Raw genomic sequence first — 13,898 nt, 5'->3', positions numbered from 1 at the left:
GGTTTGTAGCGTGGGGCCTCTTGGGGCAGAGCAGCCAAAGCCATGCAGCCCTGCAGGGCAGTTCTCCCACCCCAATGCCCCAAAGAGCTGTTTGTTGGAGGAGGAATGGGGATGGGGAAGAGGCTTGTCTGCCTTCTGTTTGACAATCTGAAGAGTGTTTTGCTTGCACAGATGGGTTTTTGAAATGGAAGAAAAAAAAAAAAGGCTTAAGCTTGTTTCTGGAGATTATTTTAGGCAGGCATCGCTTTTTGAAATATATCTCTCCCAAACCCACGTGCAGTTGGTGGCCTAAAAGCAGGACTTGATTAATAGTCACTACATTGCACACACTCTTGGGCTCTGCAGCCATACATCTGCTGGTAATTGTGCATCTGGATGCTGGAGTGTTCACCTCAGTGAGCCCATGTTCAGCTCTGCATAACTCTCCTCACATGGCAAGAGTGGGCTCTGCATCCCAGTGCTTAGAGTATAGTGCGTGCTGTGCTCTTGTAAGGCAGCATGCGGGAAGGTAGCTGACGCGTAGTACCCCAACCTGCTTCGCTTTTACTCTCCTGCAGCTAGATTCATTACCACTAGAGTTAAACATCCAAACCAGCCTAGAAGAGGGGCTTTGTGAAGGCACGTGGGTCCAGCAAGAGCTCTGCAGTCTTTGGTGGCAGGGCTGAGCACGCTGGAAATGCAGCATCCTTCCTGAACAGGCTTGGGCAAACTTCACCCCCCAGCTGTGCCAGTGACACACTGCTGTGGCAGACTCCCGCACAGAGTCAGAAGGAATAACATTTGTGTTTGCCTTTTCTTTGTGCTTTATGCACCCTGGGGAGACGACATCCTGAGTGCTTGTAAGTCATTAAATTGCCTTCAGCGGGCATGCTCAGATCTACCCTAGCGGAGGACCTGACCCAAAATTATGCAATTAAAATAATGCAAATAGTTTCTTACATTACATTTAGCTAGGACTGAGGCTCACTATGCTCTGTTACAGAGTGCAAGAAGGGCATGATTCAGCTTTGTGTAGGAGCACAAACCCTTGTTTTCCCTTAAGGCAAGCATTGCTCCTAAGCACAGTGCTTAGACAACTAACTGGAGGCACTCAGGGCTTTCAGAAGGTTCCCTGGAGGCTAATAAGGGGAGCATATGAGCTGTCTGCTCATCAGTGAGGAAATCTTGTTTTGAAGGATGTTATTATTTAGATCCCAAGAGGGAAAGTCGTAGCTGTTTTGGTTTAAGTACAGGGCTGTGTGATGGGACTCCTGGGTCCTATCCCGTCATGCTCGTGCTGTCACTGGAAGAAGTCGCATCCTTCCTCTGTGGGCTGATTGCCATTTCTTCTGGTGGAAGGAAAATATGACCTCAAAGTCAATGGAGTTAGGCCAACATAAGTGGAACACAGTGGTGACCAGAATGAGATTATGTGACTCAGTTTCTCTGTGGTGTGGAATAATAAGTTTGTGAATTGCTCTGAGGTCCTGACCTGGAAGATTTGTGGGATTCTACAGAATCCTTGACCTGAAAAGGCAACCAGTACTGGTGTGGGTGGTCATCATAAGAGCAACTCTGTAAGGTCTGACTGCCAGAGGGAGGAAATAGAGCCTGCTGCTTAGGAACTGATCATGAGGGTCAAGGATTGCAGCAGCACAAACCCCACAAGCAGAGCTGGTGAACAGACAAGCCTGTGGTGCAAAGGCAGATTTGTTCCCCAGTGTGACACAGCAGCCCCTGAGACCTGGGTCTGCCCAGTTCCTGACTTCTGCGGCAGAACATCTTCCTGGGACAAGCTGCAAGCAAAGTGTCCGCCAGACTGCTATTCACAGCAACCTGGCTGATCCTCACAAGCGTGGAGTGAGATGAAAAGAGAATCAAAGAATCAAATTCACTGATCGCTTGAAACCAGCACACTGAGCAGTACTCAGGTGAGGTCTGGGCTGCTGCTGTCGTGCAGTCGGTGAGTTCCTACTGGAGTCAGAGAAAATGCAAGAGGCGAATGCATTGTGAGGAGTTCAATGCACAGCGTGCTGGCAGCCTCGTGCTGTGAAGGGGAGGCTGCTCATCTCAGATCTTTGCCTTTTAACACCACTTTGTTCCCTTTGTGAGGCACTGGCAGTCCCTGGAAGCAGGGCTCACGCTAATCACATCACTGTGTGTGCTTTCTCCTGGCTCCATCCCCTGTGGCACTGCAGGACCCGTCTGGTTCTGACCCCACACCAGCCAGGCCCAGGTTCTGCTCCCAGCTCTGCTTTTCCAGCCTCCTTCACACCAGCTTTCCTCCTTCCTTTGCACCATATGACTACGCAGGCTGTCTGTGCCTTGCTAATGATTAAATCTCGTGGTCTCTGGTCAATCAAAGTTGACAGAGGAGGTTATTTCCTGAGGAGAACCAGCAGCTGCCTAGAAGAGACAGAATCTATCGAATAGTCTTTCTTCAACAAGAAAAGCCGCAGCAGGAGGTCTTGTTAGACGTCAAAAGAGCCTGGAAAGAGCCCTGACCAGGAGAGGCCTCAGCCAGCAGTGCGGGAGGCAGGGAGGCTGCGGCCTGGGTAGGCCCATGTGGGTCTGGGGAAGCCTGGAGAGGCCTGACCTCACCCTGCAGTGTTCCCAGGGCCAACCCGCAGCCTTCCCAGCCTTCCCAGAACTGGCTGCAGGGCACGGAGAGGTGCTTCTTGAACCAAGTGTAAAACGTCAAGGTGTCTATTTTGTTGTTTGTGGTTTTTTTTCTCTCCCTATATGAAGGCCTTTTAAACCTAGAGAAGTTGCTTCGGCAGTTCCTCATTTCCAAGGACACGCTCTCGGTCCGGATGCTGGATGACAGCCGGGACCCTACACCTCTCCTCAAAGAGATCAGAGATGACAAAACGGCCACCATCATTGTCCATGCCAACGCCTCCATGTCCCACACCATCCTGCAGAAGGTGAGTGCCTGCCCGGCATCACACCTGCAAGTGCTGCTGCTTCCATTGGGCAGTGTACAGTGTGCAGAGTGCATGAACATGCACATGCAGGTGTTGTGTGATAATGGAGCACAACAATTCACTGGAAATGCTTTCTGCTGAGAGGGGAATTGCCTCTGGGGCAGTTTCTGGGGAAGATAATTTGCTTGTTCTTTTCAGGACTGTACCTACAGAAGCAAAGGTTTAATTGCTCTGAGCTGATGTGATTGGTGGTGCGTGCCCAGGGTCCCCTGTGCCATCACACTGCTGTGGGGGGCTGCTGAGCTCTCTGAAATTACTCAATTGGTGCAATAATTTATTTTTTTTCCTAGTACATTTCTAACTTTTCACTTCCATTTTTATTGTCTTATTAACCGAGATTTTATTTTAATCATGTTTATTTTTAAATGGTCTCTCGCTGCAGTTTTTAGCATTTGTTTTGATAGCCTACTTCAGAACTGAGCAGTGGCTCCAGATGGAGCCTGAAGTTGGGTGTAGTTTCCCACGTCCTGGAAGGAACAAGGAGTACTCTGAATCAAAGCAGGATCCAGGCAGTGGGGGCTCCCCTTGGTTGCTGCTGCAGCGTTCTGCATGGAGTCCTGACTGTGTTATCGGGGAGTTTCATCACCATTTCAGATTTATCCCTGATGACAGCCAGCAGAAACCACTAGAGCTGTTTTTATTATTTTCCCCCTCCAGAAGATTTTTCTTCGGCTTGCAATTTTGCATTTCTAAGTAGGCAGTTTGGGGTATTTTTTGGGCTCCCTCCCTGCCTTTTTTTGGGGGGTGTTTTCTTCCTCCATGCCTTTGGGGTTTTTCTAAGTCCCCATGTCACCAGGAGCATGCAGCTTGGCAGCTGCAGGCTGTCCCCTGCCTGTTGCTATAGTGACTTCCTGCAGACCTGCAGCTCCTCCGTGCTTGAGCATCCTCCTTCCACTGATGGAGATGTCAGAGATTGCCGTGATTTTTCAGCAGTTCAGTAAAATGTAATGTAGTTTTCCTGGCCAGAGGATTGTAGGAGTGGGAGGTAATAAATAATGAGCTTCTGATGCATCTGCTTCTTGTATCTGGGGAGGCTGAAAAATGTTTTCTTTATGGGGATGAGGTCATGGTGAGTCGGTGCATCCTGCCCAAAGGTCACCGAAAGCAGGAGAAACATGTCACCAGTTTTAGAGTGCTGCGTGTCAGACCTTTTGGACAATGAGAGAAATGGCAATTTCTCATGTCCCACTCTCTGCATATGGTGTGGGGACACATGGTTGCTTCCTCTATTAGCAGCCTGTCCCACTGCCCACCTGGCAGCAGGCATACCAAGCGGCTGTGAGCGATGGGAGCGGTGCTTGCAGGAGCCGCTTTGTTGCTCGCTTTGATTTTCTGCCCTTGAAATCGAAGGCACTGACTTCAAAGTAGGTCAGGGTGAGAGCTGACATTATCACTGTCCCCAGGAAAGGAGAAGGGAGGGACGTGAGTGCCACGTTTTGTTGCGTGGAGGTTCAGAGATGAGGCAGTGGTCTGGGAAGCTGCTTGAAAGCCTGCTGTGGAGTCACTGTGCTTTTTTGGCCAAATGGCTTCGCCAATTCCATTTTGGCACCTGCACAAGGGACAGGGTGGCAGCGTGTAGCCAGAGTCACCATCGGTCCCTCGCTGCCTCCAGTGCCTCCAGGTGGTTGGGATGATCAGAAAACCACCTTGCCAAGGTCCCGGAGCAGAACTGAGACCAGCTGTGCTTGGCAGTGAGACACAGGCTTTCAGAAGGATTTGCAGATTAATGCTGAGCATCTGTTCCACCAAACAGCTACTGGTCTAGTGAGAATTTTGAATTTTGGAAAATAACTTCAATAGTTTGGTCTGTGGTCTCCAGAAGAGGTCATCCCACAGAAAAATCTTCCTTCTCCCTGCATTCCCGTACACTTTTACCTTCTTCTTTTCTGTTTTTGTGGCCATCACAACCCTTGTTAAACTCTGGAGTCAGAGTTGCTAGGTTTCATTCATGTTAGTTAATTCTCAGGACTGGAGCCCAAATCTGGCTGGTGCCTGTGGCAAGCCACCAGTGAGGCAATTGACTGTCCTTTTTCTGTAATTCCACGAGAGCTTTCACTGCCTTGCTCACTGCATCCCAGTGCTTATAGCAAAAGGAGATAAGCACTGAGCCCTCTCAGCTGCTGCTTTCCCTCATTATGTTCAAAAATCATGTTCAAAAGTTTCCCTCATTATGTTGATCCTTGAAGAGGATAGAAGTAGCATCAATTAACAATGAAGCAAACCCCATCTAATCTCTCTTCTCTCAAAACCCACGATAAAACCAGGAACCTCCAGAGAGGCTGGGTCCTGCTGGAGTCTAATCCCACGGATCAGGTTGTGCTGTTGTGTTCCAGCCCTTCCCAACAGTGGCACTGAGGATGGGAAAGCAAATCTGGCCCTGTCTGCTGTGCTGGGACTGAGATTGCAGATTGCCAGGCTCAGGTCTAATCTTCTTTCCTCTCCTTTGCAGGCAGCCGAGCTGGGAATGGCATCTGCCTATTACACGTATATCTTCACTAATCTGGTAAGACATTTTTCTTGGCTTTTCTTGGCTGTGTGTGTTGAGTCATGTTAATGAGAGTTTGGGGAAAGGCTGCCTGTGTGTGGGGTGGGGGTTACCTGCAATCCCTCTGCAGTCCCCCTGCAGTCCTTCTGCAATCCCCAGCGTCAGGTAAGGGAAGGTTTGCTGTGGCTTCCAGGAGGGGAGAGCTGACTGGTGCACAGCAGCTCCACTCCATCCTGTGCAGCTGAGTCTGGAGATGTGATTGGTGTTGGAGCCTGTGTTATGGGATTTGGGGTCCTTGGGAAGAAGTAGATGGATGCCTCCTGATGAGGTTCTCAAAGAGAGGTATCAGCGCCAGAGACTGCTCCATGTGCTGGGAGAAGGGCGGGCAGCAAGGCGGAGGAGGGACGGAGCCATAAATGTGGAGAAGCAGAGTGGGCATGCCTTCAGCACAGCCCCTGGTGATTTGGCTTTATAGCCACTAATAACGTTAATGTGGGGATCGTGTGGCTAAATCCCTGAGTGCTGTGCTAAACAAGGAGTAATGGGCTTAGGCAGCAGCAGGGGGAAACCCAAAATAAACAGCAGAGAAACTTCTCTTGCTGCAGCAGGCTTGAACGGGCTGCCAAGAGGTGCAGGGAGAGCTGAGCCCAGAGGGAGCAGGGTCCTTACTGGGGACTGATGGGATCCTGGGCACACAGAACAGGCTGAGTGATTCAGTGGAGGTGCCTTCCAACCCCCAGTGATAGTCATATTCTCTAATTTCTATTAATATTTATGCCAGGGTGTGTGTGTGCCAGGAAAGCCGAGAGCTGAATCACGCTTTGTGTTTGGGTGGGAGACAGACGGCAGCGGATGGAGCCAAACGTGTGGGAGGGGGAAGGCGAGAAATGCAGGGGCTGAAAGCCCAGGGAGCAATTGGGATGGAGAGTGGTGAAGGGATAGGGAGAGATGTCAGAAGAGAGAAAAATGCAAAAGAAAGAAAAATCCACAAGTCCCTAGCAGAACTAATAGCGTTCTGGCTGCTGCCCAGCGCTTGATCCATAGGTCGTAGCCTCGCTCAATATCAGTCCAACATGAAAGAGCTGCGCTGCTCCTATTTATCCTCGTGCACACAGCCAGCACTGGGCAGACAGGGCTGGACCTGGAGGGATGGAGCTGGTAAGGGACAGGGTCTCCATCCTGCTAAACGCCTGCCTGGCACACGCTGTATGTTTGAGGCGTATAGCGGTGCTGGAAAAGATAACGAATTTTGGGTAGTCTCGGTCGCAGTGGGGCCCCAATCTGTAATTTGAGCTTGTCAGGGCTGCTGTGGTAACTCATAATGAGGGATTTCTATTTGTACATCACCAGCACAGTGGAGTCTGTGTTCATAGATGATGCTTGGACAGTGGAAGCAACTATAGAAATTAAGCTCCCCACTGCTTAATTAAGCTCATGGCCACCCTGGTTTTGAGCTTTTTCTTGAGGTCAAGAGGTGGTACATGCCTTTGAAACCCATTCATCTAGTGCAATGAGGGTATGAGGCCGGTGAGACTGAAATGAATTTGGTTGTCATTTGCTCTCACAGGATATTATTCTGTTTAGCATGGTTTATTTTACCGCTTTGTCCAAGAGATGAGCTCTGAGCAGAGCTAACTGGATTTTTGGCAGGACTGCTGAAGAAGAAAGGTGGCATCAGGCAAAACCTGGGCAGATGGGCGAGATGTTTAAGGAAATTAGTAATATTTAAATGGGGATGAGAGATGGGAGTGAGCAATTTAGACTAATAAATCTGGAGGGATTATCAAGCTCCTAATGAACCCTCTGAGGTTTTACAATCACTGCCTAATAGAAAAGATAAAATCAGAGTGAGTTGCTGTGAAGGGGAGCAAGCAAGAAGATGGCTTTAAATGGAGGGAGAGCCCATCAGAGGGGAAATAGACAGTCTGTACAGCATGACGTTACATGGAAATGGAAAAATATGTCAAGCCAAAAAAAGAATAGAAAAAGGGCTAAAATGCCAAATTAAACACCTGCCCTGCAGCACTGGAGGGGAATTCTGTTTCTGTCTTCTGGCATTAATTTTATTTAATGAGCATATCCCAGCTGACAGCGAGCTCCACGTCGCAGCAGGGCACGAGGCGGAGGCGAGCGGCTGCCGCCCCCCAAGTGCCATTCTGTGGGGCAGGACCAGAGGTCCTGGGGTGCTGTGGGCATCCCTGCCGTGCTCAGCAGGAGGCAGAGCTGCATGCACGAGCAGATGCCAGCCTTTGGCAGGAGGCTGCGGGAGCAAACGAGGAAGAAGCCCTTGGCCCCCAATGTGTTTCCATTGGAGCCGAGGAGAGCAGAATGATGTAAAAATATCCACAGGCTAATTTACCGCGTGCAAATTCATTATCAGCCTCCTTCAGCCAGCTCAGGGGACCCTTTGTGTCAGCAACAGAAGCTCCACAAATTTTCCTGGAGTCCTAATGGAAGTGGCAGAACGGAGCAGGTTTGCTGGGCGTTCCTTCCCCCATCCACCACTTCCATGCCAAGTGCTCCTTTTGTCCGAATCCCCCCTGCAGAAAGTCAGCTCAAACCAAGCTAGGTGATGTTTGGGAGGGGTGAAACTTGAAGCTCTGTCAACAAATTTGGTTTATAATCATCCTACTAATAAGGCCGCTGCGTAAGGAGAACGTTGCAAGCAGGCTGATGTGAATTGGAAGAAATATAAATAGTTTCTCCCAGTGCTGGAAATCCTTGAGATCAGCAGTTCGTAGCAGAAGGGATGCTGGATGCCTCCAAAACCCTGTGGTACAATTAATTCTTGTAGCTCGTTAAGTCTGTGTAGCTTGTTGTTGTTTCTGTCTTTTTCTTTTTTCTCCTTTTTTTTAATCTAATATATCGACTTCAGGCTGGGTTTACACTTCAGAACATTTATCAAGGAGAGTAGATGGAAATAATCAAAACAATTAAAATTATGACTGGAAGAAGGGAGGTGTAAAGGAGTTTTACTAGTGCCTTGAGTCAGGCTATTCGCCGGGTGTAGGTTTGCTCTCTGACAATATTGTGCGGAGGTGTTGTTGCTGATAAAACAGCTGCCGTATTCAATTTCCACAGACCAGATAAATCAGCTTCGCTTTGTTTATTTGTTTCCTGTTTGTCCTTCTTTATTGGTGATTTAGAAAGAGGTTGGTCTTTCATATAGGATGAGTTTTCCAAGTCTGCGTTGTCGCTCTGGTTGCCCATCAGAACAGGATGGGCATGCAGACAGTGATGCAGCTCTCAGCTCCATCGCAGCCCGCTGTGCTTCCTCCTGCATCCCTTGTTCTCCCCTGTGCCCTAATGAAAGCAAAGGACGCGGACTTTCTTGTTAGCCTTTGACAAATTTTACCTTGCAGACCTTCCTGATTCCCAGTAGCTGATGAAAACCTTTTTTGCAGAGCCCCGGCCATTCCCTGGATTTATGGTTCGTGTTTCCAGCAGCGTGCGGTAGGAGGGCAAACAAATCGGGTTTGTGCAAGGATGCCAAAGCAATTTCTCCTTATTTTCGTTAGCATGAGAAAAGGATTTAGGCAAAGGAGTGATTTGTGCCTGTCTGCGTTTTGCTGCTCGTGCTACCTTACCTGTCTGGTGTCTGCTTTGTGCATTGTTCCAAGTCCTGCAGGAAGTCCAGCCTGTGTTTGATTGCCAGTTGTTGAGTACATCGTGCTCTCAGATACAGCCCAGGCCCTCTGCTGTGAGAGCAAACCTCTTTTGTCCCTCTGCCCTCATGCTGTCTCGTCCACTTTGTCTCAGGCTCTCTGCCCCATGTTCTCTGCACGCTGTCCTCAGGTCCCAGTGCAGCACTGGACCTCTTCTGTCTTTGAGGCTTTGCCACCCCTTGAACCCCAGGCTCCCTGCAGAGAAGTTGAAGTAAATTGTATTTATGCAGTGTATTTTCCTAAAGTGCTTTCTTTTGAAGAGCAGCCTCCAAAAATCTAACAGCTCTCCTTGCATGAGGAGATAGAATGCCTACCCTTACTGGTATATGTCACACTCCAATGCTTTTGTGATGCATCGCTGTTGTAAGAGCAACCAGATTATGTATGGGCAGTTGGCCTAAACTGTCCCCAAGTTCACTGAGATCTTAGCTGCTCTGTAACTGCATGCATGGCCAAATGACACGGTGCGTTGGGTTGGTCTTCCACACCCACTTACCCGCTCAGAAGGCCACGGTTTGTTGCTGTGATGAGGTTTATTCCTTCCAGAGAAATTGATTTTAACACGTGGCCCATTATAAACTTATTGACTCTGTCAATAGTTTATAAATAAATTGCGCCTTTCGAGAAAGCCATAAAACGCTTAACATAATATTGTCCACTTGAGTGAGTAAATAAGTGTCTTCTTAGAGGAGCTTAGGGATGATTAGCACATTCAGTTACACAGCCCCGAGGGCAACAGGATGCTGAGTGCCAGCATGGGAGCTGTGAGCTGTGATGGGAGAGTGACAGCTTTTCTGAGCACCAGATACTCCTGCAATGGAAGTTTTCCAACGTGAGGTCTTAATAATAGAGAAATGGAAGTTTTGGCCCAAGATTCTCCTTCCTATCCCCTATAAAATTAGCGGAAGAACAGTACAGCCTGTTCTGGAGGCCCCGGTGTAAATCAGCCTTCGCCAGGAAGCCGGATCCTTGGCTGCGGTTGGGGCTGAGCTCAGTGCAGGTGCTGAGCTCGCAGCATGGGGTGTTTCTGCTGCTACCCCTTGGCAATGGCAGCATCAGAGAGGGTCTGCTGAGGCTGCCCGTCAGCAGAAAGCCAACAAAGTCCTTGCAGTCTCTTCTAGGCTGAGCCTTGCAGCTAGGTTTCCAATCACTTGCCTTTTTCTGCCCCGTGCCTCAGTTTCCTCCTCTGTCCAGTGGGTATAATCCCTCCCAGTGGGTGCCCTGCTGCGTTGCTGTTGGTGTCACAGGGCACAAGGCAGGCCCCGAGCGACGGAGCTGCACCGTACGGGTTTATGCTACTAATGGAACGGAGATGATTGCCTGTAAATCTCCCAGTCGTAACTCACCGCTATGACGCCAGAAGCTCCAAGCTGGTGGCTTTAAGACCATGAATTACTGAGCCTGGCCGTGTGGTTTTTATTAGGCAGGTTCCTTCAATGATCCAAATGCTCGGGTCACCCCAGAGGTTGTGTCTGCTGCTGTAAAGCGAGAAGGCCGGTCGAGTGCCGCATGAAGCACAAACCCAAGAGTGACTTCATCCCCTAATAACTCCTCCAGTGCCGTCTCCCGGGGAACCCCTTTGTATTCAATTAGCTAATGTGTGCCTAGCGCTTTGAAAATATAGAGTGCCATAGAATCGCTAAGTGTTGTTATTTAAAAGCACATATTTAGTGGCTGCAGCCCAGTAGTAGAAGTCAGAAAATCTACACTATAATTGCCTGGTGCTGCTGCAGGCTTTGCTGTGATGTGAGCGAAGCCTGGGGATTTTTCTTCTGTAAAAGTTCATTAATTTTGGCTGCAGACCTTCAGGGCCCAGTTTTTCTAAGATCTCATGAAGCAGGATATTGACTTTCTGGTGGGTGCTCTGAGAAACAGAACCGATGCGGGGTAAGAACTCAGGCAGCTGGGATTTGTGCACCTGAAACTAGGCCCTGCAGGAGGCATTGTGGTCTTCTTTGTGCCTCGTGTTGCACTGGTGGCATAAGGCTGAGGTGGCAAAGAGTTGTTACGTGAGAGCCGTGGGGAACGTGGAGCTGTGGGCATTGTGGGGAGGCTGGGACAGGGCTCGGAGTCCCCCCCTAAATAGAGTGCTGGCAGCTAGGAGTTATTTTGCTAATGGCTCTTTGCTCTTACTGCGCTGGAAAGCAATCCTCAGTCTTGCAAAAGCCTCGGCCAGCACTGCAGATAAGGGAGAGTAAGTGCCCGAAAACTGAAATGTGGAAAATTCCTCCTAGCTTAGGTGGAAGTCAGCCTTGGTGTGTCTCTCTGAGTTGCCCTCAATGAGCAGTTCTTGGATCTGACACCGAATCCCCGTGTGCCCTCTGCAGAGCCTGTCTGAGCCTCATTGCTAAAATATGAACAGTATTTCTCTACCTCAGTGTGATTTTCGAAAAAGTGAATATGCTGACACTTGCATGCAAATAATGTGGTAGAGGAGGCATCTGAAATCACTGCCACGAGCAGGATTTCCATTGCATTTTCTGGCAGATGGGGTGCTGAGCCCCGGGAACCTGCTGAGAGGTGCAGGCCCTGAATAGCAAATGAGTTCATGTTTGCAAACACGGGTTTGGAAATGTCAAGCGTGGTCAGTGACCGTGTGGGAAAGGGAGAAAGCAGACGAGCACAGATGCTGCACTGGCAGCCTGACCCCTTGGCCAAATCTATCTCATCCCATTGCAAAGGAAGCGTGTGCCTCAGGGAGGGTTTGTGTGTGGTTCATTGCTTGTTTCTGACCTGGAGTCACCGAAATGCTTTTGTTCACATTCGGTGGGAAAAGACTTAAGGAAGAGGGTTGGAGTGGAAATGGTGCAGGGAAGGGGCCCGCCCAGGCGCTGTGGGCCGCATGTGTTGGGGGTGGGTGTTTATGAGCACAACTGCAGCAGAGATGGGGCTTTCTGCAGCAGGAGGTTTGCCTGGAAGAAAGTGGATGTAGTGGCTGCAAGAAAAGACTCTCAGCAAGCATCCACCACCAACTTGAGATGAGAAAAAGCTGATGTCAGTGCTAGAAGCAGCCCCAATCTGGGGCTCTTGGCACGCAGCATCTCGTGTTCCGCCCCCCATGCAGGGCATGGCTTGCCCCTTGCACCATTTACACCCAGCCCTGGCTGGGAGCTGCTGTTTGCAAGGGCTCAGCACATCCAGGAGCTCTTGAGGCCTTGCTCCTCATTAGCCATCTGCCCTCACTGTGCTGCTTGACAGCATGCCGTGGGTAAATGGATAACCTGTCAGGAAGGCAGGAGGATAAAATCATTCAAATGAATCAATAGTTTGCAGGCAATTTCATGTTACCTAGTGTTAATGTGGTTGTGTCCAAAACGCACTTAATCCTGTGTCTGATCACATCCTCGTGGGAGTTTGCCATGCTGGAATGATCTCGTAACTCCATGTTTCGGAGATTTACAGACATCGTTCCTACGTGCACACATACGCAGGAAAGATAAAAAATGATTTGACTCGCTGAGATCTCCGAGTCCATGGAGCCAAAAGACATTCATATTAGTGATGGAAGAGGATGGGTTTCCAGCAGTTTCTGAATCTATTACTCCCACCTTCTCACTCCGTTTTAGCAATTAGCAAAAGAGGAATTAGTGAGGAAGGCACCATTATTTCCTGCTAATAGGACAGGGAGGGCTGGACGCTTCTCCAGGAAACTGATGTTGTGTAACTGCTTCCATTGACGTGAGTAGCAAATAGAGCTCTCCCTTTTTGCTTGTACTTTTTCGTAACACAGTCCTTGACCACTCCAGACATTGGTCTTCACAGTCCAGTGGTTCTAGTGGCCTGGAGATTCCTCCTGTCTGGGCTGGGATGGACAACCAGTGTCTGGAGCACTCAACCATGGCAAGGTGCAGTGGTCTCATGGCTGAAAACAGAGCTGGGGTGTTCCCTGAGCCTCCCCAGGGATGCGAGCTAGCTCTGGCTTCCCTACAAAGCAACAAGTCCCTCCTGCAAAGCCTGCTAGCAACTTTCTGGTGTGGTTGTCATAGACCATGGCTCAGGATTGTAGTGTCCAGAGCCCATTTCAGAGGATTTGGGGGCTTATTGTGGAACTTCATTTTTGTTGACATTTTCATTAGTGGCCTGCAGAGCCCAGTTGTGGTCAGCAGCCGGGCTTTTCCTTGTGGGCTAGTGGGTGGATTTCAGCCCCTGCTGGGAGATGACAGGGACAGGTTCATGTAGATGTGTGACTCATCTTCTCTTCAGTTGTGTCATGAAGTTTTGAAGTCTTTGGTGCCTGTTCTCTTACCTGATCCTGTTATCTGTTTGGGGATTCTTTAGGAGTTTTCGCTCCAGCGCCTGGACAGCCAGTTGGATGACCGAGTCAACATCCTGGGATTTTCCATTTTCAACCAGTCTCACGCTTTTTTCCAAGAGTTTGTCCAGAGCCTCAACCAGTCTTGGCAGGAGAACTGTGATCATGCTCCTTTTACTGGGCCAGCAGTAAGTAAAATCCTTCTCCTCACCTCTGTCCATCAGAAACTTCATCATCCATTGGGACCATGGGGTAAGGCAGCGAGGGGGCCAAGGAAAACCTCACAAAAGGTTCAGGAACCAGGTGGATATAGAGCTGGAGAGGGCTTGGCTGCACTTGACTGTCTGCACAGCTTTAAAGAAAACATAATCCTAATTTGAACTGTATTTCAGTGTCAGTGCAGGGGATGGTGCAGCCTCAATTTGGTGTTTCCCTTGTGAGGTTTATCCTTGCGTATTTACCTTAGGAACATGGCTTGTGGAATAGGAAGAGGGAGACCAGATGCAAACAGCATGGGAAAGGCTGGGCTT

General features: G+C 49.4%; 1 protein-coding gene across 4 annotated transcripts in view; it reads left to right on the top strand.

Moving 5' to 3' along the window:
• Nucleotides 1-13,898, top strand: part of GRIK4 (glutamate ionotropic receptor kainate type subunit 4) — a 116,270-nt gene that overhangs the window by 69,905 nt on the left and 32,467 nt on the right. For all 4 annotated transcript variants that reach the window (XR_002432630.1, XM_021375948.1, XM_021375947.1 and 1 more), the window contains 3 exons: nucleotides 2,728-2,906; nucleotides 5,416-5,469; nucleotides 13,395-13,556. Coding sequence is in view for 3 of the 4 variants with exons in the window: in XM_021375948.1 (XP_021231623.1) it covers nucleotides 2,728-2,906; nucleotides 5,416-5,469; nucleotides 13,395-13,556 (395 nt within the window). In the remaining variant the exon portion in view is untranslated. The remainder of the gene's footprint in view (nucleotides 1-2,727; nucleotides 2,907-5,415; nucleotides 5,470-13,394; nucleotides 13,557-13,898) is intronic.

Source organism: Numida meleagris, chromosome 23 (genome assembly GCF_002078875.1).
Source record: "Numida meleagris isolate 19003 breed g44 Domestic line chromosome 23, NumMel1.0, whole genome shotgun sequence".
Classification (NCBI taxonomy): Eukaryota; Metazoa; Chordata; class Aves; order Galliformes; family Numididae; genus Numida; species Numida meleagris.
This window is presented reverse-complemented; position numbering and strand designations above follow the sequence as displayed.